Source organism: Aythya ferina, assembly GCF_964211825.1.
Source record: "Aythya ferina genome assembly, chromosome: 1".
Taxonomy (NCBI): Eukaryota; Metazoa; Chordata; class Aves; order Anseriformes; family Anatidae; genus Aythya; species Aythya ferina.
Window position 1 is genome coordinate 187610760 of NC_140296.1, and position 27757 is coordinate 187638516.

Below are 27757 nucleotides of genomic sequence, written 5' to 3' on the forward strand. Positions count from 1 at the left end.
ACCGGCGCCCGCCACGCTGCGGGCCAATCGGAGTCCCCCGCGTGCGCTGGGAGCCGGGGGTGGCGGGGTGGTGCCCAGCGGCTGAGCGCCGCGTCGCCATGGTGGGTGAGGGCAGCCGCGCTCCCCGCGCCGGCTTCAGAGCTGGCCGCCATTTCTCCGCGGCGGCTGCTTCAGAATAGAGGGGATGCGTGTGTGGCTGGGAGGGGGGGTGGAACGTGCTGTGCCCTCACCTAACATGGCCGCTGGGGGGGCGGGTCACGTGGGCGCGGCGTCCCTCATCCCCGTTCCGGCGGCGCCCGCTGTGAGGCGGCGGCAGTGAGCGAGGGCCGGGGCCGGGACACGGGGGGGCGACCGGGGGGAGGAGAGGCAGCGGCCGGCCCCGCCCCGCCCTGGGCTCGGAGCGGGCTCCTGCAAGCGAGTCCCTGAGGTGGGCCAGGGTGGGGGGCGGCCCCCGAGGCGTTCCCCGGCTGTGCGGGGCGCGGGGGGGGGAGGTGAAGCCGCGGAGAGAGGCCTGGGGGCGCGGGGGCTGCGGTCTCAGCTTCGCGATTAACGCGCGGGGTGCACAGACCGGCTGCAGGTGTCCGCTGTGCGACTGCTAAGCAAGGCAGAGGGCCTCCAGGACAGAACGAAGGTGTTAATTGCTAATGAGGGCTGTCATATGTGACACGCAGCGCCCTTAATTAAGGGTTTCTTCTGTTCACAGCTCAGTAGCCGCGACGTCGCTGCACCTCGGTCACTGACGGCTGAAGGAAAGAGGAGAGAGCCGGGCGGCTGCAGGTGGCCCGGCTCCGCACGCTGCTCCCCCCCGGCTGACACAGAGGTAGGCTGGTGCCCGCCGCCGCCGCTAGAGGGGGGTCGCAGGCTGTGTGGATGGCCTCGGTGGTCACCTAGCGGCCGGGCGGGTGTGGGGGGGGGTGGTGGGTTGGTTTTTGCTGGTTGGTTTTGGAATCTGTAGCATTCTGTGTCACTTCCTCAGTCCCAAGAGTTAACATCTTCTGCATAACTGCGTAGTGCCTTCGTAGCTGGTACTGTCACAGTCTTTGTTTCTTGGCTGAAATTTCTCATCTCCGTTGCTTTTTCTTCCTTTTACTAAGTCCCCAGACTCATGAGGATACGTATATAAAATAGCAACTGTCATCTTCCTTTTTATAAAAGAAGAAAAAGCGATCCCAGGAACTACAAGGCTCAAATCTGACCTCTTTTGGAGGTCAGCTTTAAAGCAAAGTTGAAACAGCTATGAAAGCATGGCAATAACATAAAAATTATTGATAATACTGTGTACATTCTACACAAGCCAAAAGGGGAGGACCTCGTGTTGGGATGCTCTTCGTGGTTCTGCCTGGATGCTCCCAGACAGAGCATGCGAGGGGGTGAAATGCAGTCTCTGCAGATAAGTTCAGCATTCAGGTTGGCTGCCAAGCTCTTAACATAATTATCCCAAAGCGTGTCCAAAACACATAAGTGAGCCAAATATAATAGATTGTTCATGAGAAGTCCATTCTTGGAACTAATGACACTTCCGCAGAAAAAGTATTGAAAAAGTCTGCTTGGGGAAAAAATGTTCTAGGCTTTTTTATGAGGAAAAAAAATATTGACAACCAACTTAATTCCAGGAAGGGGTGAATTCCCCACATTGAAAATCTCAGCCTTTCAAGATTCAATCTTGAGGCAGACCTTTGCGAGGCGTGGGGGGGGAAGGTATAAGTACTGCTGTGTTGTGTAGCTCTGATTAAGATTCTTCAAAAGTTGTCAGAATGTTAATGACGTGAAAATATTTGTATTTGCTTACTATATTCCTCTATCCATCATTATTTAAAATTCTTTATTAAGTGAAATTATGTTTTTGTGCTTTTTGACATTTTAAAAATAAAAGCTGTAAACTGCATGCATTTTGTGTTTATGTAGCAAATTTATTCTAAACATCAAATTCGGCGTCTACTTGTCTGATAAATTCCACCTGAATCTTAAGCTTTGCCAACATCAGTTTTTGACAGAGCTGGTTATCTTGAGACTTGGCATGATCATTAAATTTGTTAGACTTTATCTCAGAAACCTAGGTGTTGTCTTCATGCTCTGTTTTTTAATCTTCTAGTGTGTTTCCCTTCAGGGAATTTAGTATGTATAATGCATACAGTTATCTTGAAAATCTAAGAGTATACTGGCAAGCTTGCTTACTTCAGGCGTATGCTAGGACCGGAGTCAACAAGATTCGGGGGGAGTGTTGTGATAAGCTGTGTTTGGGATATGCAGCTTCACTGCAATTTAGAAGTAAGGGGTTATGTGCTGATCAGTTAAAGATAGCAGTAGCAGTCTATACTAGTAACTTTTTTCTTAGGCAGATGATGTAATTAAGAATGAAAACATAAAGCTGTTTGACACCTAGGACCCCAAAAATCCTTGTAAAATAACCCAAAATATCTGAAATGTTAAGCTGAGAATTGTCATTGAGGAAAACCCAACCTGCTGCTGTGCTACATCTGCTTCACGTGAAAGTCAAGTTGTTCAAATGCCTGTTTTGCTGTATAGCCTGAGCTAGACTGATCCTTCAGTGTCCGTTTTTCTCTTGGGTGGATTTGGCCAGAAATGTGAGATGTCTCTGTACCTAATGGAAGAATTCAACAAGAGAGCTTTCCAGAGGCAAGAATGTGCACGAGATGCACTGCACAGAGGCTTAATTCCTACCAGGCACTTCTCTAAGTGCTGCTGGTGGTAGTCCAATATTTCTTTTACTGCTGCTGTGGAAAAATGATTCTGCCTTAGCATAACTTAATTTTATCCATCCCTGTATTTTTTTTCCTGTTGTTTATGTTTTAAAATACTAGGCACAGGATAAAAAGACGTTCTACTTCCTGGGATGTTGTGTTTACTTAGGCTCCTAATATCGCAAATCAATCCAAAAAATATAAGACTTACCACAGAACTCTGTCTTTGTGCCTGGGATTAGAGCTTCATAGCAGTAGGAATTACAAGAAGTAGAAAATTATTACATGATAAATGTAGGAATGCGTGTGTGTATGTATAGTTTAATATGTAGATACATACAATTTACAGGGATTACATAAATCTCAGGATTAACTGGTGTTAGCTGTGGAAAAAAGGAATGTTTAGGTTGCTTTATCTGTTTATTTTTACTAATGAGCAGGACGTATCAATTGGATGTATCAAAGGTAACTCTAGGAGGCAGTTGCTAAGTAATCTTAATAAATTTGCCAGCTATCTTACATCTGTTTGGTCTACCAAAACACAGAAGAAAACATCTCTAACCAAAATTCCAATTGTACCTTAAAGATGTTAGGTTAAAAGTTTATTCTTCTTCTGTTTGCAGAGAAACAAGTAACAAACAAAATCTCATCTCTTAGTAAACTGTAAACTCAGAAAAGTGGGAAGCTTAAATTAATAGGAAGTAGACTGCTATGTTTTTGCTCAAAATGGACATGCAACAGAACCTTTTCTTCTTTTTACTGTTCTGTAAACTGAAACTAGTAAAGATGAGCTGCATAATCGTTAAAATACCTGTGCTTCATGTGCCCTCGATGTTGCCTAAAATACATCACAGTTAATACCATAAGTATGGGTCACCATAGAGTCATGAAACAAAGCACAGGGGACAGATGGCCTTTATTTCCAAGTAGGAGTGTAAAGGTCTGGGTTCGGATGATGCTGACCCAGTCATGGTGTGGGTGCCAAGGGGGATTCATCCTTTTCTTGCCGATTCTAGACCTAGCCACTGGCAAGCTAGCAAACTCAAAGTTCAAAGTACTCTGTTCTGAACAATTAATCATTCTCAAGCCTCTTCTCCCACGAACTTCAGAGTCCCAGACAAGAGAGAGAGTATGTTCTAAAGATTGTGTGTAATTCCAGTGTGAGATTAAAGTGAGAGTAAATTACAAAGCTGTCTCTCCCACAAAACACAGACATAATTGAGATGGTGCTCTTGGCAGTGGTGGCAGTATGGGGCACAAAGGGAAATGTCTCCTTAAATAGGGTCTGTGTTGTCTGATGTCTTGTAGATTGAAAATTAAGTCTTTGCACTTGCAGAAGACAGCACAAATCCTGAAACGCAGCCTGAATATGTCTTTACTATCTATGTTATTCATTGAATGCATACAGAAATTGTGATACGTGATTCAAATGATTCTTTGTTTAGACTTGTATAGTACTGTAGTACTTTTTCTTCCTGTATAAACCAAGCTTATCAATCTCATTTGTTAGTTTGCTTGCTTCATGATGTTTTATTAATGTATGGTCTTTTAATCTTTAACAATAATAGAATATATGCAAGTTTCAGTCCCAGGATGGCTCAGAAGAGGAGTTCGAGTGGGAGGTCATTCCCACTGCTGCTGATGATGATTGTTGTGGCCTTTGTTCATTTAACTGTCTGTCCATTCACAAAAGTGGAGGAAAGCTTTAACCTACAGGCCATCCACGATGTTGTGTACCACCAGCTGGACTTGGATAAGGTGAGTTGAAAAAAAAGTGTTCTTCTCTGGATGCTGTTAAAGCCTGCAACATCCTTCTGTATGAGTAGGATAAATGCAACATGAATACGATTTATCCTGATTTTCCTTTCTTTCTGGTTTGGCTATCTTACTTATGTTTTCCCTTTTGCAGTATGACCATCATGAATTTCCTGGAGTTGTCCCAAGAACGTTCCTTGGACCAATTTTTATCGCTGCTCTTTCCAGCCCTGCAATATACGTACTCTCTCTGTTTAAAATGTCCAAGTTTTACTCCCAGCTGATAGGTATGAGAACTTCAATCCAGTAGTAAACGTACATATATTCAAACTTGTTTTAATGTTTAACGTTGTTGTAACAGTCAGTGTTTGGATCAGTGATTAAAACTCTTTTTTGTAATGAGGGATTTTGCAAACTATAGTTACTTAGAGCCAAATTTCACCTCTATTTTTTGGACTAATTAGCAGCACAGAGAAAGTTTTTTTGCTAACAGATGTCTAACAGTGTAGAAGAAGCAAATGTCTTCAGAGAATACATTCTCATGTATACTTGCATGAAGACTTCAGAAAATATTGTTTGACTTGGGCATAGAAGCATTGACCTCTGTGGAAAAGTATCAGGCAAGTTAAAAGTGGGTTAAACTAAATAAATTAATGCGGGTAGGTGTTTTTCTTCTTCTTCTTTAGAGTGGCTTATATTGTGAGATCTTTTGTATTATTCTTAATAACTTCCTATTAAGTACATGTTTGTCCATGAGAGATCAATCTGATATCACTCATATTTTACCACTTTTATTCTTCTAATAGTCCGAGGAAGCTTGGGGCTCAGTGTGATTTACACGTTATGGAAGTTGCAAAAAGAAGTTAGAAAGCAGTTTGGAGCAACTACATCAACTGTCTTTTGTCTCATAACTGTTACTCAGTTTCATTTGATGTTTTACTGTACACGAACCCTTCCTAATGTGTTTGCACTTCCTTTTGGTAAGTATTTGCATAGAAATAATTTTAAAATATAAAAAAAAAAAATCTGGTGTGGATAGTTAAAATATAGAAAAAAGTATGGTTAAACCAAATTTATATATATATATACTTGGTTATATGGTGTGATAATGAGGTGAGAAAACTTAAGCAAGTGTGGCTTTTTTCTTTTTTACTGTGCATACTTACAATGACTGTTGAATCTAGTTGTATTGAATCTGAATATACGTGGAGTTTGTCAGACAGTCTTGAGTACACATCTCTGCATAAAACAGAGGCATTGAAAAGGCAGTAGGTACACCTGCAGTTTAAAAAAAAAAAAAAAAAGAGAGAAAGAAAATCTGTGAACTTAATCTACACAGGAAACAGCTTTCTCGTGAGACTCTGTAACAGACTCCCACAGCAAACTCTCCACCTTCCTCTTCTGGAGTTAAATGTAGCAGTTTGTACACTTAAAGAGACAGGAAAAAAAAAATCAAGATCAAATCCCTACCCTTACACATACAATTTTTTTCCCAGAGATGACAAGAGGAAAAATTAACTGCGTATGACAGATATTAGCTTAGTCACTTAATGCTTCAGTGGAAGCTGTTCAGCTAATAAAATCATGAGGTTGGTATAAGAACCTGTGTAGAGCTGAACTGAAAACAGTACAAAGAATGATTGAATTGTCAAATAAACATTGTATAGTAGCAAACTTTCCAGATCCTTTTTGTAGATATTAGAAAATACAAGTTCATTTATGTGTCTGTACTGTTAACTGTTTCACAAGTAATCAACTGGTATTGTTCTCTTGTATTTTGCTTAGGGTTCATGACTGCTTTACAGTATAGTCAGTGTTATCGTGTGATTTGAACTGTAAAAACGTAGAGGTAACTTCATCTGTGGAGATAGAGTGCATCTCTGGCTAACCATGCAAATGGATTTAGAGTTCCTTCTTCCTCAGTGATCATCGGTAGTCTCATTTTCATATTTGAAGTGGGTTCCAGTTCTCATTAATAGAGGATATGCTTATCCAAGAGAAGAATCATAGAATAGCCGAGTTGGAAGGGACCCACAAGGATCATTGAGTCCAACTCCTGGGTCCCCTAAAGGACCACCCAAAAAAAACCAGACCATGTGTCTGAGAGCATTGTCCAAATGATTCTTGAACTTCAGCAGGCTCGGTGCCATGACCACTTCCCTGGGGAGAGAAACCTAACTCTTCAGCAGATATTGAGCAATAATAATTATGAGCCTTAGTTTGAAAGGCTTTTAGTACTCCCTTAAGTTTGAAGGAGATGGGGATCAAAAGCTATTAAATGTACTGTTTAGAAAGAGTTGCCAGATGTTCTTTCACTGGTTATGCTTTTCCTGATTACTTAATCACCAGCTATAGTATGTTGCTTGTTTTTTCTAAAACATATTTCTTTTATTAGTTTCTCTGATGAGGGAGAATGTCTGGACCAGAAATAATAGGAAGACCAAGGTGGCAAGGGGTGGGAAGTTTGAGTAACAAGGTGCCTGTATTAATAAAAGCGTTACCTTGTAGGAAACAAATAATTCAGACAGGTTTGTTTTATTTTTACAGTGCTGCTGGCATTGACATATTGGATACAGCAGAAGCAGAGGCAGTTTGTTTGGTTCTCAGCTTTGGCAATTATAATCTTCAGATCAGAGCTCGCCATATTCTTAGGCCTCATGCTTCTGGTAACATTATTAACTAAAAGAGTCTCCGTTTTGAAGGTGCTTTCCCATGCTGTTCCTGCTGGAATTTTTTGTTTGGGTAAGTATTTGCTTAAGAGAAAAAAAAAAAAGCCACATACTAAATTTAGCGGAATTCTGGAGATTTGCCTGTCTTCTCTGGTGACCTGGCCCCTGTGGCTTTGTTTTTTTTGTGTGTGATCCCATTTGCTAGTAACACCGCAAACATAATTATTTCTTAGAATGTTTGTGAGTGAGGAACTAATTGTGCACAGAGCTGTAGAAAGATTCTATGACCTCTGCTTTTAGATGCTTACAGTATCTAAAGTCCTGGCTTGGATGTGCATGTTTAGTTCAGTATAATTAGTACCTGTCTTTAGTCACAGGTGCATCATCAGCTGTAGTATCTATTGCTGTGATGACAAACTGAAACCTGGATAAAATAGAAGTGTGACAAACATAGATGCTGAGCAAAAGGGTTGTGGGGAGAGTCACAGTTCAGCTTTGTGGGTGCTTGAGGTTTCAGAAAATTCTCTTTTGTTTTGCTGTTTCTTTATTACATTAATTTGAACAGCTTGTGTGATTATCTGCAATAGTTTGAGAAATTTTCCCAGAAAGCTTGTGCACATAAGTAAGCTTTTCTGCCAGCCTACCTAATAAAAATGCTGTCATCAGATGGCTGATGATGAACTCTGGTAGTGTGCTGTGCTTTGCACAGTGTGGACAGTAGAAACAATGAATGATCATTGCATGTGCGTTTGGAGGTACCTCATAGTGTAAGAAGCCCAATGGGAATTTTGACTAGTACTCCCAATCTCACCTTGGCAAAGCTTGCAAATACCAGAGCAATTCTCACAGAGCTGAGTGGAGGAGATGGGACTGATGGATTTGCTGCTCTTTGTCTGCCTTTAATCCCTTATCATTCTTCCCTCCCACCTAATAAATAGTAACAGAATTCTTAACTTATCAGCTTTACAATAAAAATCCACTTAGTATCATTTAAGTTAAAACGTATTTCTTACCATTCATTATACTTAATGCTCTAACATTCTTTTTAAAACGAACTTTAATTAAACCATTGTATTTCACACCTGGGGTTGGAGTGGGGGAAAATCTCAAATCAGATTCCTATCTGACATGCTTCTATTAAGACTTGCATTAAGAAGTGCCTCCCTCTCCTGCATTTCCATTACAAGACTGACAGATTCAACCTACTCTGTGGCTTTGGGTGAGGCTTACAGTACATGTTCCAGTTTGTGTTATTCTTGTCAGTCAGTGTGCACTGTGGATGTGCTTGTTTGGTTTTCTGTTTTTTAATTCACCCAGATTTGTATTTAATTCTTTCAGGGCTAACAGTGGCTGTGGATTCACTGTTCTGGAGACAACTTGTGTGGCCTGAAGGGAAAGTGCTCTGGTATAATACAGTTTTAAACAAAAGTTCCAACTGGGGAGTATCCTTTGAAACATTGAGGGGAAAAAGATCTTTAACACTGTCAGTTAAAGCAAAAACCTATTCCTGAGACTCAGTTTTGGTGTTGACAAAATACTTAATGAAAAGTTGAATTTATTTGAAGTGTATGAGGCAATGTCCATTTCTTAGACCTTTCCTTAAATTTAAACTTTATTCTGTTTACTTTTTCTTTTTGCTTCTTCGTGTTCTACCAGTATAAATCCAGGTTTCTTCCCCGTAATTTTTCTATATTTCCTTATTATTAGCGTTGTTTGATATACCTCCACTGGACGATAGGCAAGTAACTAGGCAACTGCTTTTATTTCTTAAAGAGTAAGGGAGTAAACCATATCCCAAGTGATTTGTGTTATACAAAAAAGGGTATTTGTAAGATACAGAAAAAATCTACTGCATATTTGCAAAATTTATGTATGCTACTGTAAAGAATAGGTACTTTACTTGCTAGTGAGAGCATCCTTAACTCTCCTTTTCACCTTGAAGACTTCCCCCTTCTTGTGGTATTTCTATTCAGCCCTGCCTCGTGCGTTGGGATGCAGCATTATATTTGTACCTTTAGGTGCAGCAGAAAAGAGAACTCGGATATTACTTTTGCCAGCACTGGGCTTTATTTTCTTGTATTCATTTCTCCCACACAAAGAGTTGCGTTTTATCATGTATACTTTCCCGGTCTTCAACATAGTGGCTGCTAAAGTATGCTCACGAATGTAAGTTTAAAATTACTTTTTTTCTTTCTGAAAATGTAAAAAAGAAGTAAAGTTGTTACTACTACTTTTATGCATGTCTTTCTATCTTGGAGTCTGGGTTATCTTAAGATCTAGAGATGCTCTAGAAAAGAGGTCTGCATCATCGTACCCATGCTACTAGTGAGGGAAACTAAGAAAGAAAACCGATAGGATTTGGAAGGATAATTAGGCAAGTCTATGGCAGAGTCAAGAGCAGAGTTCTGGTTTTTCTATCATGCTATTGCAATTCAGTTTATTTTATTCACCAGAGAAAAAGACGCTCCAGGGTACTAGTATGCTGTTAACATAACTTTCCTCAGAAGGTAGTTTAATTAGCGGAGCTTATGAAATACGGAGTTTATATTAAATAGTTAAACTTGGGTATATTGAGTATACAAATTTAAGTTGAACTCTGAACTTATTTGGAGGAGAATACATTCATAGCTAGAAGTTAAAAACACAGAAATACTTAGTTTTACTGATAAGCTTTCAATAGCTTTATTAATGAGAATATTGAAATGTGTTTGTCACTAGAAGCTAGTCTTGTAGCAATTAATAATAAATGCATTCCTTATACACAATTGTAATAAATTTTGTACTGATCTTTATTACCTAGCAGTGGGGTTTTCATAAAAGTTTTATAACAATAATCAATGACCATTATGAAACAAAAGTAAGTCTTATTTATTTTTTTTCCCCTCTCAACAGCCTGAATAACTATCGGAAGTCCTGGCTGTATAAACTTGGATCTTTTTTTGTTATAATGCATCTTGTAGTTAATGCTGCCTATTCAGGGACATCGTTATATGTTTCACATTTCAATTATCCCGGAGGAGTAGCAATCCAGAAGCTTCATGAGTTGGTACCTTCAACAGCAGGTATGTAAAGCTGTTCTGAGGTATGTTCACCTAATTTCAAATGTAACTTTAGTGATAGTGTATCTTTATATGTATTGGACATTGCTTCTTTGTACTGTTTTTGTGTATATTTTCTGTTCCTACTCTGTTTATTTAATAATCTGAGTGTTCTTACAATAATTTTAAAATGTTTTTTTTGTTTATGTAGAGGTCTCCGTTCATATTGATGTGGCTGCAGCACAAACAGGAGTCTCTCGGTTTCTAGAAATCAATTCAGATTGGAGGTATGTTATGAACTTGGTATTTTGAACTGAAGATTAGCATCTGCTTTTTTCCTTTTTTCTTTTATTTTTTTTAATATACACAGGGCAAGCATCACAAATTAGTTTTTTGGTACAGCATATTTATTCAGCCAGGTCAAGAACAATGTGAATCTTTAGAGATTTTTAAAGAATTTGGAAATATGCAGTGCTGCCACTTGAGGAATTGATCACTGCAATGTTTTTGAATTGTATTGGTTATTTTTTGCCTGAATATCATAGAATCTTTAAAGATATCAGAATAGTGTTTAAAAAAAAAAAAAAGTACCTTACTAAACCCCCGAATATCTTTAATACAGCTATGTTTGGTATTTCACTAGATTTTATAAAAAACAAAAGTAGAGGAACATTTTTCTTTGTAGAACAGTATATATAATTGTGGGAAAATCTCATTTTATTTGTTTTTAAGTGATGTGTTGCAATGTGAGGCTTATCTATGTGTTAATATTAAAAGTCTATTTTAATGTGGAACATCCTTCAAATAGATGGTACTGAAGTTGCTGTCATGTGGACTATTGGTCACGTTCATTAGCTCTGAGGGAGAGCAGTTGAGTGCTTTGTTACCATGAGCAGCAGTGATGTACAAGCTATACTAAGAATCAGAATCATTATTAAATGAATAGTAGGGGATTTTTGTGGAATGGCATTGTTTGTTTTTCAGGATGTATACCAAAAAGGACAACTTCCTGGTCTTAGGCCTACCTCATCAGCTGAAATCAGAGTTTCTAATTTAAAATGTAAACGAGAAGCCTCACTTTATACTTGCACAAAACAAAAGCAGTACAAACAGATTTTGGTTTATTGTTAAGATGTATTCAGAACGTGGAGTTTTCTTCCCAGCCAAGGTGTTCAGAATAAAATGAAGAAATACAGTTAATTTATTGGCATGTTTTGAGATAAAAAGTATCTTGAAGGAAAACTGTGCTTCTGGGACAACTAGGAATCATCTAGCTTGCTATGCCTTACTTTATTGTTGTGCTTTCTTGTGCTTTCCTCTACGAGGAGCGGCTGAGGGAGCTGGGCTTGTTCAGCCTGGAGAAGAGGAGGCTCAGGGGCGACCTTATCGCTCTTTATAGGTACCTCAAGGGAGGCTGTAGCGAGGTGGGGGTTGGCCTGTTCTCCCACGTGCCTGGTGACAGGACGAGGGGGAATGGGCTTAAGTTGAGCCAGGGGAGTTTTAGGTTAGATGTTAGGAAGAACTTCTTCACTGAAAGGGTTGTGAGGCACTGGAACAGGCTGCCCAGGGAAGTGGTGGAGTCACCATCCCTGGAAGTCTTCAAAAGACGTTTAGATGTAGAGCTTAGGGATATGGTTTAGTGGGGACTGTTAGCGTTAGGTCAGAGGTTGGACTCGATGACCTTGAGGTCTCTTCCAACCTAGAAAATTCTGTGATTCTGTGATTCTGTGAATGTTGTGATGGTACTGACAGCTAAAAGCTGAATTTGTCATATTTACCAATCCAGTGTTTATTTCATTTTTTTTACATGTTCAATCTAGAGAAGGTTTTAATATGTGAACAGTCAGGAAGAGACATTAAATTATTAGAGTACAAGTGATGGAGCATGTATGATAGCTAAAATGTTACATTCTGGTTTTGAATATATTTAGACATGTACTACTCTTAAATGTGACTATAAATGCAACTTTACTCCTAAAACAATGCTTAATTTCAATGGGCTTTTTCAGATGGTGAGGGTTTTTGTTTGTTTGGATGTCTTGTTTTTGTCTTTTTTCCTTCACTTTTTGCTTGCAAGGCTGTAGTGCAGTGGGATTGAAAAGCAAATGAATATCCCCGTCACTGATGGATGGTTCATAGCTTTGCAGCTATTGGGTACTTTGTATCAGTTTTATCTTTTCCCCATCATAAAAAGACCTCAAGGGAGGGCTGATTTATCATAAAGTTTCACAAAAAAGGGTCAGGCAAAACCTTCAACAGAGCATCATACACAGGACTACCATGTTGTCTGGCAGCACAATAGTGCAGGGGTTAGTGGCACCAGCTGTCCATTTTCTCGTTAACTAAGGATGTGACAGTCTTTCAGATAGGTGAAAACTAACCTACCGTCTTCATAGACAGATTTATGGATGGAGTGGCTATGAAGACTGATGATTCATCAGGATAACTACAGTCCACAAATAGAAGTGTCTTAAAAGTTAAAAGCTTTCAGTGGTGTGCTTAGATTAGATCTATATGCCTCAAGAAAAATTCAAGAGATCCATTATTTTTCTTCAAAGGGTGACTGAAAGAAGCTTGGTGCAGATTCTTACACAGAACAGGTGTTACAATCTTGTCTTCAATTAGTGCAGTCTCTTTGAACCAGGAATAAATATGCTATGTAAGCTTAAAGTATTTTAAAAATAATAAAATTCAGAAATGCTTGCAGCCAGATGAAAGGCCTTTTATTTGCTGATGAAAAAATGCAAAATTAGTACTTAGTTAAGCTGCTATGAAGTATTTTATTCTTTCTGCCAGCTTGAACACACGTACTATCCTAACTGGCATTACAACCTTTTTAGAAATAGCAGATTAAATGAGTGTGCAAGATTTTTAGAAGAAAGCACCTACTCGGTGTGCAAGGTCTACTTCTGCATTTCATTAATAATCCACACAAATCCTCCAGTTTGCTACAGTGCTTGTTGCTTTAAATACCTTAAATGTTAGTGACTTTGCTATCTCAGGGAATGCTGTAAAATTATAGTGAGGTTATTGTTTCCAGTTTTTCATAGAGAATTCAGGCAAGTGGGAAGCCAGATAAAAAAAAAAAATATAAAAAAAAGGTTACACATGGCAGAAGATGCAACCAGGATTTATCCCTAGGTGCATCTAAGAGTGGTTAGGGTTGGGATTGCACCACTTCATTACTGGTGTCCACTGCAGTAACAAAAGCCACAGACTTGAAGAAGCTACTTGTGAAATGGGTGGGAGGAGTCAGGCACCTAAGAACAGGAGCTACAAAAGCTGGTGGAGAGTAGTTTGCAGAAAAGGGCAACAGGAAGGGTGAACTACACCACTCTTCACTTGGCTTACAGAATATGAACGCTCTGTATAGTTAGTTAGATACCTGAGACTGTCATGTCATAAACTAAAGGTAAGTAACCTGCAACTTAACCTCTATCATCTGTACTGTTTCCCATTGTTAGCATAGAATATCTTTTTGGAATATAGACCAAAGATTTGAACCCAGGTCTCGCACTTTCAGAAATACAGGAAACAATGGTCTATGGAGTGTTGTGGGCTTGATTTAACTTACTCTTTCCCCTTTTGAAGATGTTGGATTGAGGACTCTATTAGGACTGAAGTGTCCAGTATGAGCATCCTAGCCTTTGGGCTATAAATTCTACCCGCCTCTCCTATCTTCAGTGAATGAATAAATAACTGTTGCGAAATAGCGCGGTGTCTTCATGGGACAGTAAGCTCAAGATGTAGAAAATTAGGTTCATACATCTCTGTGAGAAAGAAACTTCAGCTCAGTTCTGAGCTTAGATCAGACAGAGTGACTGAAATTACACCTGAATTACTCACATCCCCGCCAAATGCTTAAGTCACTTGGTTTCTCATCACTTAAAGTCTTTCTACAGCTAGACTGAATATAAACCCTTTCAATAAATGTCTCAGTGGACATGTTAGTTTGGAAACTCAGTAGTTGGCTTTTATAAAATACATATATATGTGTGTGTGTATATATTTAATAACATCTATGTTAAGGTACTCAAACAGGTTTATAAAAGCTGACCCAAAGTGACCTGACTAACACTTAGTAGATCAGGAAATTGAACAAATAACAATGCTGGGTTAACACTATAATTGCCAGGCTGTTCTTCCTGCAGTGTATAGGGAAGCCTCTTCCCTGCTCTTTTCTGGGGCTCCTACTTTAATGTTTCTATACCAGAAGAGAGGTTTCTGCTGAAGTGTTTCATAACTCTTTTGGGGAAAAAAAAAAAAAAAAGTCTTATTCAAACGTGAGTTCTTGTAGAACAAAACTTAGAAATAAGTCCGGAGTTTTCTGCAGTCTTAGGTTTTGCTGCTTTTTCCACAAAACTCAGAGTACTGGATGAGAAATTTTCTAGAGTCCTGAAGTAGACCACAGTAACAGTAGAAAGACTTGCCTGGATCAACTGGTTCCCTAAACTTTTCAAAAATAACATTTTCTTTCCCAGTACTAATTGATTTTAAAAAGGGATGTGACTGAGAATGTTGCAGTTGTATGAATGTAAACAAGCCTTCTGTATTCCTTACAGGTATGACAAAAGAGAAGATATTAAACCAGGAGACCAACTGATGTTTTCTTACACACACATACTGATGGAAACAAACCCTCTTCAAATATCACATTACAAGACAACCCACAGGCCACTGGCAAATATACCTGGCATCAGTAAAATTGGGCTGAACCTTACTGCACTACCTCCTTTTACTTTAAACTTAAAGCCAAAATTAGTACTGTTGGAAAAACTTCCTTTATCATCCTGACTGTGAATTTTAAGTCTTTTGATGTAACTTTGCTGATGACTGAATAATGTATGACAACAGAAAATTGTCATTCCAGCACTGCAATTCAGCTTCTGTGAAAAGGTACAGAAAATCTTTGTACTTATCGATATTTAGCTCCATCCTCTTTCTTACATTAATAGTACAATGCATTCCTAGTCCATATATACTCAAATACCAAGTTAGATATTATTAGGTGTGTTTAAGAGAAGCTACCTCCAAGTTTAGTGCTATTAATTAAAACTTGTCTACTTGGTTTGGGTAGCTGTCTGTTTCATAATGCAGCACAGGTATGTCCTAATTGTCCTATATAAGATACATTATGGAACAGGATTGTGCTATGGCAATAATTTGATATGTAATCTACATGTGCACAGATGCATTACTTGATTTATCTGCTGGACTGTAACCCCCTTAGTTGTCAGATTGCCTGTGTGAAACTTGAATGATGTTATCAGCATAGGAAAGCCATATTCATTGTAGCTTCATCACAATACCTAATTGTGCCCTGTGGGCTACCAAACTAATTAAAGGGAAAAGTTCACCCAAAAAGCAGTTGGACCTCTTGGCAAGCACTGTCTTGTAACAGACTTGAGCATTGGTTATATTTATTCCAATAGTTCATGAATAAGCAGTACAACTTGGATTTCACAGGAAACTTTTTTTTTAAATAGTATTTTCCCTCTACTGCAGTATCTTAATTTGCAGTACAAACGTTTACCTATGAAAATACGTAATCAAGTACACTTGAAGATGATAGGTGTTGTTTAGTTTCTTTATTAAATAGTCCTTTTGGAATTAAAATGCTGTAACATAGCATGTTCTGTAATCTCTTCTTTATTAGATGTCTTTGTTAGGGATGTCTGCCTAGACTGCAGAATGGAAGAAGTTAAGGGGTAAACTAAGGAAGAAAACTTAACATTTCAGTTAGAACCACTTGTAACATGACAGGGACTGCACTAGTGTAAAAAATCACTATTTGTGAAGTAAGAATGGGCAGAAAGCTATTTGTTGCTGACTGAGAACTCAAGAGTAAAAAATTCTTATTGAGTAACTTTTTTTTTTCCACTCTTTGAGCATATTTCATTCAGGAACTACATTTACCTGCATTATGTTTCAGTTTTTAGGATCATGTTTTCTTTTTATCCTCTAGATTATGTATCAAGGAACTGATCTGGTGGGGTGGAGCCTGCTCCACTGTGGGTGGCTGTTGTGCAGGCTTCCTCACACCAAGATCTGGCAAAGGCGACCTGCAGAACTTGTCAGTCCAGTCCCTGGCTCCTCTTGAAATTGCAATCATTGAAGTATTATCTATTTGACTTGTCTTTGGAAGAAAACTCAGCTTCCTTCAGAGCCAATTTGGACATCAACTAATTCACATGATACAGAAGGAAGTAAATGTGCAAATAGCTGAGAACTTGGAACACTATGAAGGAAAACTTTTGAGTAAGGATGTAAGTCCTTATATGTTAAGCCTAATCATTTACTTTATATAACTCCCCCACAGTGTAAGCTGTAACTTGAGAACCTGAAGCGAAATTTATCGTGCCCAAGGTGTAGACAAATATCTGGCGGTGGTAACAGTGTGTACTACTGCTTGCAGCCTTGGTGCTGCTGAAGGTAGAAGCTATGAGCTCAATTTGGCCTGTTTAATGTGTGTGTATATATGTAACTTTTATATGTTGGGGAGAGAGAAAAGAAAATAAAAGTGCATATGTAAATGGCAGAAAAGATTCTGAAGTGCAGTTTTGGGCAGTCTCTAAAGTTTATTTAGGTCCTGTTACATCTTGAGCTATATATGTGGTTCTTGGAAAGCGCTTAGTTCTTCGATCTGAAACCTGGCTGGGATTGTAGATCATGACCCATGCAACGCTGTAGCACCAGGGGCTGTGTAGCTGACATGACAGTCAGTAAGTATAGCCCCCTACAACACAGGCTGGGAGTGTTACTGTAACCCACACTCTGAATAAGAAAGGGGCACCTGCCAAACTGCAGCAAAGATCACTGCAGTTTTTCCCCAAAGGCCACTTTCAATAAAAAAAAAAGTCATTTGAAGAGAAAATAAAACCAATCTCACCTTTCTTTTAAATAATACTCTCATCTTGTATGTCTTGTGTTGCCTTTCTTTAAAGCAAGTACCTTCCACAAGTGAGTTTTTCTCTTTTAATATACATTAATGTCAGGATATTTTCATGGAAGAAAGCATGGGTTTAAGCCCCCTCAGCTGTAAGAGGACATTAAGGAAATCTCCCACTCCCTTTACAAACTTGCGTAAGCACCCAGTTTGCTTTTAGGAGCTAGGGTTGGAAGAAGCCTTGAGTTACTACAGGTGTGGTACAGGAAAGAGACATGGTCTGAAAACTTACTAGGAACTTACAAAGGGACTTCAACATAATAAATTTGTCATTAACATTCATAAAACTCCTTTTGTCTTGACTGATTACAAATAGCCTTGGCTTAGGCTACAGCTTTTCATAATGGAATGAAGCAAGCATATTCAAGTAATTGAAGGTTGAAATAAACAAAGCAAAAAAAAAATGGTATGGTCCACCTGTAAATTATGTTGTGTCTATGACAGTCAAACACAGAATGGAGTTGTAAATAAAATGCATTGAACGTGTATAATGCTGCTATAGAACAAAATTTTAGCATGTCTTATGAAATTCCCTGAAGGTCATAGAAGGTTGTGTAACATCACATTTGAAGCTTGACTTAATTTCTTACAAGCAACATTTGTTCCTGTAAATAGTAGGGCTAACAAAAGATTTGGGCACAAATGTCAAAATGTTGTGGCACCAGGAGTAGCCCAGAGATGGTGGATAACCACTGTCCTGTAGCATAAGGCTTAGGAGAGCTTGTGTAAAACTAAATAAAGCAGTTGCATATTGCATGCAAAAAGTTGCAGGACTTACTGGTAGAAGATATTTGGATGACGAAAGTAAAAGCAAGTTCAAAATAGGATTAAACAGCTCACTCTTCCATTACAAACTAAAAAGGATCAAGGAATAATTTCCAATTCACAGATTCTGTTAAAGCATTCAGAGCTATATTTTTATCCATACTGCATTTACATTATACCTGTATGTGCTGTGGGTCTCAAGAGAATGTGGGGGTGAGGAGAGCTGGAGAATGGTTGTCCTGGATCAGACATAAAATATATTTCTCTGTTAATGAGAGAAATATTTCTCTGAGAACAGTTGGAACCTTACTCAAGTTCTTTCCTTTACCATCCGTGTCATTCAAGCCCTCAGAATACATCAGTGCAACATAGGCACATAACATGTTTGGAAGCAGTTTGATCGTGTTCCTTTTTCTACTCCATCCATGGTCCTGTCACACATCCCCTTGGTGAAACAGATTACACGTTGGAGAATTCTCCATTACAAGATGGAGAATGTGCCATAGTTAACTGCTCTAGGACTATACCACTATTCCTAAGCACTTCTACTTCTTTCTGTAATGCTAAGGAGCCTGAAAGCTGATTGATTGATAATAAAATTCATGGACTCCTTTACTGTATCTCAATTTCAATGTGAGTGAGCATGTGTTTCCCTTGCATCTAAGCACTTTTCCAGATACAAGAGAAGCTACACAAAAGACTAGTGCTGCCTTCCTCACTTTATTATGTTCATTCTTAAATTCCCCCCTGGAGAAGTTTCCTTGTAATTTAGTATTCAAAGAGTCTTTCTTTTACCAATGACTTCACTTTCTATTTGCAGGAAAAGAACAAAACCACAGACTGAGTTTATCACCAATGTCAGCAAGACTGTTTAGCCACAGCTTTCTCAGTTAGCTGGTTACATAATTAGTCTCAGCTATGTCTTAAAATGAAAGTTGTCACTATCTGCTTAACATACAACACAGAAGATTACAATGGTGTTTGCAAAAGTTGCTGGTTTGGTGACAAAAAATACCTCACAGCAAAGATTTTCTTTAAATCAAATATGATTCTTATGCTTAAGTAAATAACACATTTTATATGCAACTTAAATCAACTCTTTAGATTACCATGAGCAAATACAGCTACTTCTGGTTGTCTGTTTCAGACCTTAGTTTAAGATAGCAAGGACAGTCAGTGTTTTTTTTTTCTTCTCCTGAAATTCCGTATCTTACTGTCATGGACAGTCTTTCAGAAATTCTGCTTTATTTCAGCTGCAATTGCTTTTCGTTCCATAGCAAGGCTTGATTTCTGTCCATTTAAGTTAAGTGTAAGGTAGAAATGCTTTCTGAAATGGAATCCATCTTTTCCTTTAAAACTGCCAATTTAAATCCAAAGACTAAAAGAAGGTATTGGTTCACACAGAGGAAAATAAAAAAAGGGCGGAGGGTGGGGAGTAAGGACTGTTTAGGCATAGCTAGTCTTTGGAATCCAAGCTGATACTTAAGTTGGGGACATCACTGTGGTTGCCATTTCTGGTTGGTATGTTCATTTTATGAAACAAAGCAGTTTGGGGTCAGTTTTGCCAGGAAGGTAAAGAATCACTCTTCCTTGTTGCTAAGAATAAAGCAAAGGATGAATGTACTTGTGGGAGGACTATAATATTTGGTTTTAAGAAAAAATGTAAATCTGTAATTAGAAAGTGATATTCACTAATTACAGGTTTATTTTTCCTGGGTTTGGAAATACCTAAATGCAGTTTGTTACTGTCAGCTCTGTATAGTTATGAAAATAAATACTATTTTAATGGACAGATATTTCAACAACTGTACATATCTGCTTTGAGCTTGTCATTTCTATCTACATTTTATTAATCACATCCTTATGCCACAATTAAACTGTTCTATATTGAGATTTGTATCCTTTGTAAATTGAGAAGGTATTCTTGGATGGTAGGGAGAAGCCATGAACATTCCTAGTAGATGGTCACCAGCCAAATTCTGCAGTCAGGCAGGTTGACTTCATTTTTATTTGGGTAGGAAAAGAGGCCAAATGGGAATGGCAGTATGGGAGGAGCATTATTCACAGGTTACTTTTGCAGAATATATATATATATGTGTATATATATATATATATCAATAAATACCTTATACACCTTTGCAAGACTTGAGTTTTTTTAAAAGACCATTACACATATCTACTTCTTCTCCTTCCTACATTCAGTACTGCAAAATATTTCTTGCTGCAGTATGTGTAGTGGTTACACCTGCCTACTCTTAGAAGACACAGAAGCTATTGGATCCTTACTATGACATCTCTAGTACCATCTGCTCCAAATTTATTTCTGAAGTTGCTAATGTACTAAAATTAACTGTTTAAATAAAGTTTGTATCACCGTTGGGGATGCACCAAGTCATTACATGTTAGGGAACTATGCTGCTGCAGGGACTGGTCCAGCAAAAAACTCAACTTGAAAGCTCCCACTTAACAGAGCTTGCACTTCCTTATAGTCTGGGAGAATATAATGTAAAAATAAGAGAGTTTTCAAATAAAGTAATTTCATCACATATATTAAGTTGCAATATATGAAAGCTTAGCATTCACTAAGATTAAAAATAATCTTTATAAAGTAAAAATCAATACAAAACCCATGCATACTACAACTTACCTCAATACCTCAATGAAAGCTTTCAGCTTTTGAAGTCATTCATTTCTCAAAGTCAATGCTTGAACTGGAAATGGAAATAGCTTGTATAGAAGAATCAAGACTTACATCCAAAAAATAGCAGCTTTGTGCTTCCAGTCTGTCCTGTTTTTATTTAAGAGATTCCATGTCTGATTTTTTTTTTACACCTGTGTACTGTCTCTTAAAAAGCTCTAATATAAGCTTAATATTCATTCATAACCAAGCTGATACTGCAACAGTACATTTTTAAGAGCTAATACCCTTCAAAAAAGTACATTGCACTTGCAAATGAAGTAGGCTGCTTCTTAAAATGTAGTTTTATGAAGTAGTTTTGCTTCTTAAAATAGTCACTAGTTTTCATGCTCTCAGGAAAATTTTTGACAACACCCATGACTATACAATTAAGTATCCCTAAGAAGATACAAATTGAGGGCTATCTATCTCAGAATGCCATCATTACAGCTTTCCACACAAGAGTAGCAGGAGCTACAGTATAGTCTGCTTTAAAGCATGGGAGCCACGATCCTTGTTTCCAGAGAACTCGGATTTTCAAGTAAGGTCCTGCTGGTATGGCGTGGCTCTACAATGCTTTAAGCCTAAGGCTGTATTCATAGTCATATGCAAGTCTTGAGTGAAAATTATCCCTTGTTTAAAAACAAGAAAAGTTCCTTCACCCTCCACCTACCTCTCTCCTGGTTTGGAGAGATTAAACATCTTACAAAGGTCAAGGCTGTATTCACGGTTAAAATGTAGAGGGAAAAAATTTGAGATAATAATTAACCAGTAGCCATTTAAATGTGTTTCTCAATAAACTGCTTCAAACTCACCTAGTTCAAACTATACATGAACTAGAACAAGTTGTTTTATTACTGCAGAAAAAACGTGTACCTGTTCTCATGTAACCCTACAAGAACAGAGAAATGCTGGCTATTCATAGTATTACAAATTACTGCATTTTGTCTTCAGTATTTTAAAAGGTATTAGTTCTTCCTAAGTGCACTATATAATTTACTGAAATAGTTCAGGTCTAAGTGTAACTGACTGAGTAACAATTCAAATACTTGAAAGGACAGAATGCTTAGAGGAAGATCTCGGAAACCCAAAAGTCACCTGGGAAAGAGTTCAATAAATCTGTTGATTACCTTGAGTGAAATTAAGAGAACTTGAATCTATGTGTATCTCTGTCCAAAGAGATACATGGAAAACCAGTCTTTTCACATAGCATGTTCTGATTACATATGTATGATTACAATTAAATTATTCAATGATTGTCTTTAATCCATCTAAAAAAAAAAAAAAAAAAAAAAAAAAAAAAAGGCAGTGTTGACTACCACTAGAAAATTGCAAATAAAACGTTTAATTTCAGAAACTGAGTTCACCATTTATAAATACACTAAAACATAGTAAATGCAAAATTAGATTAGGCATAGGTACAGTATTTTAACAAAGCTACAACATTTCTAAAAGGTCATAGACAAATGATGACTTGTTTCCCAAAAAGTATTTAATGAAAACTGAAATGAGGAGATTAATCTTTCTAGAGTTAAAAAAAAAAAAAAAAAAAAAAACATTGGAGAACATTCCTTTCAAATTAAAATGCTGGCTATTCTTTTTCCCACCTTATTTGAAGTTTTGAGGGCTCTATGTCCCATTTGCCCAATGGCCTGTGACAGTTAAGAACCAACCCTACTACATAAAATTCTAAGCAGTGCACCATATCCATAAGGCTATTACTGAAAATCAGAAGATAAGTTATTTCTGTACTAGGAGCTTTAAGATGGGCTGTTCTACACAACTGAAATTACTTTGGGAATAAGGGCTCAATTTTTACAATCAGGAACCTTACAGTTTCGATGCACTACAGATTAGAAAAGGTTTTAGAATGACATTACAGTCTTCATTATAGATTTCTTGCTTTTTTTTTTCTTTTTGTACACAGCATTAAATAACAAGCATTGATTCATAAACTTTGATAAACCTTCCAAAGAGCTTTTATAAATAACCAGAATATTTTTTTTTTTAGTTCATTTAAAATGTAAAACCTGAACAGGAGAAGCTGGGATGGGAAGCTTTACTACAGACTGCTGGATAACCGATGTTCCACATCATCTCAAATTTAAGATTTGTTTTCAGATACTAAGTCAATAGTCTCCTGTAAAAACACCTTCGTCCATAACACTTCTTTATCTTATAAGTACTTTCGGGCTTGCAGTTAAGAACATCACATAATAAAAAGATGGCTCGAACTCCATCTTTCATCTACAGCTTTCTTTCGACAACTACAAAAGCTGTTTTGTTGCAATTAAAGCAATGTTCAACTAAAATACAGTACCTGGTTTATGGTGTTTACATAATAATTGAATAAAAAACTACAGAATAGAACTGTTTACATCTTTTTTTTTTTTTTTTGCCATTCTATTAAAACAAATGACTGAGCTTTTTTAAAGTTCATTTACAATTATGGATTAAAACCTACATAACTTTGTATAATTTGACAAGACAGGCTATCTCTAGTATGAACTTTTAAAAAACATATATACAATATCTGGCCTGAAGTACTATGAATAAGGCACATGTAGACATATTGAAAGCTGAAAAAAAAAAAGGAACTAAAATTTGGAATTATAGTCACTGATTAGATGTCATACATGGCCCCTATTGGAGCAATTTAACAATCCAAGTTACAGATAGTTAATATCCAGTGAGCAACAATAGATTTAGTCTATCAGTTTGTTCATTATTTTCAATACTGGAAGTATATTAAAGGAAGATTTACTTTCAAAAAGATAAGTTTTTCAAAATGTTCAATCATTAATCTTGACTGACTAAAGTTGTTGCTTTCATTGGATGTATTGAACAATCTCTCTGAAGGAACAATGCTTGGTGGGCAACCCAAGAACCTGACAGCCAATTTTGACAGTACTGGCCAAGATGACTTCTTAAAGTTCCAGTAAGTTAGAGGATCACAGTTATGCTCAAGCACTTCTTCCTCCAAGTAAGAAAGCACCATTTCTTCTGGTAACTTTGCTCTCTCTTTCAGGTCTTTTGTTTTCTTCATGTCACCCATGAGTGACCAAAGATTATCTTCCCCATATGAATTTGTAGATGGTGAACCTATATCACATCCATTGGAAACAGGTTTATCATCTTCTGAGGTAGAACTCATTATTTCCAGCTCCCTGATTAAGTCTTGTTTATATTGTTCAGCCTCCTCTTCTGTAAATAAGGATGTTTTATAGCGGGGATCCAGAAGCGTTGCAAAAATGTACCTTGGATCATGAAGTGTGGAGGACAATCTACTCACCATAGCTTCTTTCAAAGATTTCAGCATGGTATCTATGCCCATTGTTTCCTCAAATAGCATTTCTATTTTCCTGTTAAGTATGTGAATCATTGGAATCACCTGGCTTAAAGTAGACATGTGGGTACTCATCTCCCTGCTTGCAGCTTCGAAAGGCTTAAGAGCATGACACACTGACTGCATAACTTCCCACTGGTCACAGCTTATTAGCTCCCGAAAGCTGCACTCTATTGACATTTCATCAATTGCTCTTTTCTGTTCGATGAGACGTTCAAGCATATGAAATGATGTATTCCACTTGGATGGAACATCTTGTATAAGCTGATGCTGAGGCAACTCGTACTCTTTTTGCAGCTCAGCTAACTTCTCTTTTGCTTTTGCTGACCGATGAACACGTTCACAGATCTTTCTTGCAATACTAAGCAAATTCTGAACCATTCTCTGGCTTTTAATAGCCTCATTTACAATGACATTAACAGTGTGACTAAAACATTGTACACTTGAATGATCACCTTCATTTAAAGTTTTTTCTATACTCTGATTATCAGTAACAGTAATCCCAATCTGAAGACCAATGGAAGTAATCCATGTTTCCCACCAATACTCTAACTGCTTTTGAATGCTGATTCCATTGTAGTCACAATCAATCTGTGATACATTTAATAGTGCTGAACAATGGTAATCCTCACACTGCGGTCGAAATGAAGACTCAAACGTTACCCAATGAGCTGTAAGGGTTAGATATTCTCGTGTTTGGTTGCTCATCCATATTCCAGACGTAAAATGGATCACTCCACTTTCAGCTTCTTTAAGATGTGAAATAATTATTTGCTTTACATTATCATACATATTGGGAATTGCTGTCCTAGAAAAGTAAGATGGAGAAGGTAAAGAATACTGAGGTTGCAAGTATTCAAGCAGCCTGTTAAAGCCAATGTTGTCTACAAAAGAATATGGCTGAAGGTCAAGTGCAATCATTTCAGCTACAAGACTTGTGATTTTTTTGGCAACTGGGTGAGAGTCACAAAATTTGTCATTGGTTTCATCAAAAGTTGAAGACGCTAACAATTCTGTGCTCAGTGGCATGTGATTATCCGTAGATGAGGATAATACAGTCTCTGAGACATCAGTTTTTAATACATTGTTATGAAACCGCTGCAAATGTCTAAGAAGGCAACTTGTGCCTAGATTTGTTGGCTTTTTCCCCCTACTTATTGTACGTCCACAGTGCATACATATTACTTTTGTTGAATCTGCAGAACAAATTGAAAAATGATTCCACAGTTTTGAGGTCTTCTTGCTAGTAACAGGAAATATAATTTGATTATCATGTGTAACCATTGTGGGCAAGTCAGTCAACTTTGAGGATGAACATTCTGCAGAAGCCAGAGTGGCATAAGGAGAATTTGCCAAACTAACATCAAGACAGCTCTTTTGGTTTCCAATTATATCGGGATGGCGTCTATATAAATGTCTCATCAAGCAGCTTGTGCCCACATCTCCTTTTTTACCACGACTTATCATACAACTGCAGTATCTACATACTGCTTTTAGACTGTCTGCAGGTGACAGTGAAAAATGATGCCAGACTTCTGATTTAAGCCTTTTCATTATCCTTTTATTTTGCTGAAATACAGCAGTAGGTTCAAATATTAGCGGACCTAATCCCTCACACTGTTTCTCAGGTGAGGAAACAAAGGAGACTTCACCTATATCATCAGATGATGACAGCATTGAATCTTCCACTAGAGCATCTCCAGAAGAGAGATTAGTATGGATCTCCTCAGAGATTCTGTCTGGAGAAGAACAAACAGAAGTTGGTTCTTTCATTAGTTTTCCAGGAGAGGATGACATAGAATTCAGATCACTGTCTGAGGGTAGTAAAGAAGGCAACAGAGTTGGAGGTGCAGTGTAGAGAGGTGGTATGCTGGTACCACCTCCGTTCTCTTGCAGGACAATGGAACGATGGGCTCTCCACATGTGTCTTATCAAACAACTTGTTCCCAGGTCTTTTCCATTTTTTCCTCTACTGAATTCATTCATGCAGTGGATGCAAACAGCTTTAGAATTATCTAGAGGTGATAAATAAAAGTGTTTCCAGACAGCAGATCTCCTTCTAGAACCCGATGTGCTCTTTGGAATTACAACAGATTTTTCTGCTACGTTCTCCACAGTTTCATCATACTGGTTGTTGGGTAGCTGTGGAGATGACCCAACCATGACTTCTTCTTTGTTGCATTTTTCAGAAACTGAGAGATCTGCTATTTCTTCAGAAGAAACAATAGAAACAGATTCCTCAATTATTCGATCTGGAGATGGTATTTTAGAAGCCATTTTCTTGACCAGCTTTATAGGGGATAACATAGAGCTCAGATCTCCAACATCTGTGGACTGAGGAGGCAGTAACAACGTGGGTGAAGGAAAGGAGGATATACCTGGCATACTTCCATTTTCTTGGATTAGTACAGTAGGATGGGCTCTCCTCACGTGCCTCATGAGACAACTTGTACTTAGGTCCTTTTCATTTTTACCCCGACTAAATTCTTTCATACAGTACATACATATTGCTTTAGTGCTATCTCTAGGAGATATAAAAAAATGGTTCCAAGCAGGTGACTTTTTTCTGGAGCTTATGCTTCTGCTAGAAAGAAGGCTTTGTGTCACAGCTTCCATTGCTACATCATACAGCGTACTACTATACTGAGAAAAAAGAGATCCATAATCATCTTCATTTTCTGTGGATAAATATTTGCTAGGGTTGTTGCTAATAAAGTTCTTTTCTTTGTCTTCTTGTTCATCACTGCTGTCTGCATGTTTGAAATCATCTTGTTCTGTCTTTATATCCATTCGTTCTAGAGTACAGTTAATGGTGTCTTCCTCTTGCTCTACTTTTAAGTTGTTGATTTTACCCAAGACAAAATTACCATCCATTTGGGGGCAACCTGATTTACTGTTTTCCATGGCTGACAAATTCTTCTTGCCAAGTCTTCATTTATTAATAAATATAGATAATTTAAAAGATTATTTAAACTTTGATTAAAGTGATGTATTTTGTATACTGAGTGCACAGACACAAATGTGCGTGTTAAAATAATCTCTGGTTTATGAATTCTGCATCTGTGTTGTACACAAGCAAATATGATTAGTCATAAGATTGCATTAAGAAATTATAGACTTAATTAATGGAATCTCATTTTTTTTCCCAGGATCAGGACATTTCAGGTCATAGATGAATGTTCTCAAAGACAGCTACTGTTAAATGCTTCATGTTGTAGACATAATCCTAAAAAATGAATGTTCTATTTTCTTGGTCAAGGAAGCCATTCTGTTCATCTTGTTTGGACAACTGTGATTCCTTTGCACCATCTAGAAATAAAACAATCAGAAGACAAAGGTGACTAACACATTCTAAACAACTATTGTAAACATCAACTGAAAACATGCACTAGATGTTCTGTGTGTTTTTTTTCCCCACACTTTAAGGTAAAATAAATAAATAAATAAATAAATCAGCAAAATGCTATTCACCTTCCCCTCCCCTCTAAAACAAAACAATTTATTCAATGAATCTATGGTGGGCAAATGCACGTCTACACACACAGCACTGGGCCAACTTTGTCAAAATCTAGACTCCAAACATCACTTCTGTGTTTGCTTGTACATACATACACCTCACCCTACATCCTAATTGAACCACTGTGTAATACATATGTACACACACATATATCCGTACAGCTAACTATATCCATAGATACACATATAAAGACAAGCAGGCATTTAGTCATGTTAGCAACATATGCACTTAAGAACAAATGGAAAAGTATTCTCTGGTACATGTGAACCCTTCAGTATTGACAGCTGTGTCTAAAAAAATACAACCTTTTGCAATAAACCTTTGTAAGGGTGTCCAGCATTT

The 27757-nt window shown here is 37.7% G+C and overlaps 2 protein-coding genes across 6 annotated transcripts in view; one reads left to right on the plus strand and one right to left on the minus strand.

Annotated features, from left to right (window-relative positions):
- Positions 1 to 23943, plus strand: ALG12 (ALG12 alpha-1,6-mannosyltransferase). Of its 4 annotated transcripts, XR_014694557.1 has the most exons (12): positions 278 to 427; positions 704 to 820; positions 4271 to 4460; positions 4612 to 4744; positions 5264 to 5437; positions 7005 to 7199; positions 8465 to 8568; positions 9069 to 9292; positions 10019 to 10188; positions 10376 to 10451; positions 14727 to 15060; positions 16130 to 23943. XR_014694557.1 is itself a non-coding variant. In XM_084524498.1 (11 exons), the coding sequence occupies exons 3-11, from the start codon at positions 4296 to 4298 to the stop codon at positions 14956 to 14958; spliced, it is 1473 nt and encodes a 490-aa protein (XP_084380624.1). In that variant the 5' UTR covers positions 1 to 101; positions 704 to 820; positions 4271 to 4295; the 3' UTR covers positions 14959 to 23943. The 4 variants fall into 4 exon arrangements, 3 of the variants coding, with proteins under 3 accessions (XP_084380624.1, XP_084380625.1, XP_084380623.1); XM_084524498.1 differs by lacking the exon at positions 278 to 427 and adding an exon at positions 1 to 101 and having other exon boundaries at positions 14727 to 23943; XM_084524499.1 differs by lacking the exon at positions 278 to 427 and adding an exon at positions 181 to 208 and having other exon boundaries at positions 709 to 820; positions 14727 to 23943.
- The window catches only part of ZBED4 (zinc finger BED-type containing 4), a 25926-nt gene continuing 20046 nt past the window's right edge, over positions 21878 to 27757 (minus strand). For both annotated transcript variants that reach the window (XM_084524293.1, XM_084524292.1), the window contains one exon: positions 21878 to 27207. In XM_084524293.1, coding sequence (XP_084380419.1) covers positions 23284 to 26802 — 3519 coding nt within the window. In that variant the 5' untranslated portion in view covers positions 26803 to 27207 and the 3' untranslated portion in view covers positions 21878 to 23283. The remainder of the gene's footprint in view (positions 27208 to 27757) is intronic.

What these genes read in the sequence shown, in the direction of transcription:
- ALG12 (XM_084524498.1), top strand. Translation starts at nt 4,296, where the DNA reads ATGGCTCAGAAGAGGAGTTCGAGTGGGAGGTCATTCCCACTGCTGCTG. An exon ending in GTTGGTACCTTCAACAGCAG is followed by an intron (nt 10,189 to 10,375) that starts GTATGTAAAGCT and finishes TTGTTTATGTAG; the next exon opens with AGGTCTCCGTTCATATTGAT. An exon ending in GAAATCAATTCAGATTGGAG is followed by an intron (nt 10,452 to 14,726) that starts GTATGTTATGAA and finishes TATTCCTTACAG; the next exon opens with GTATGACAAAAGAGAAGATA.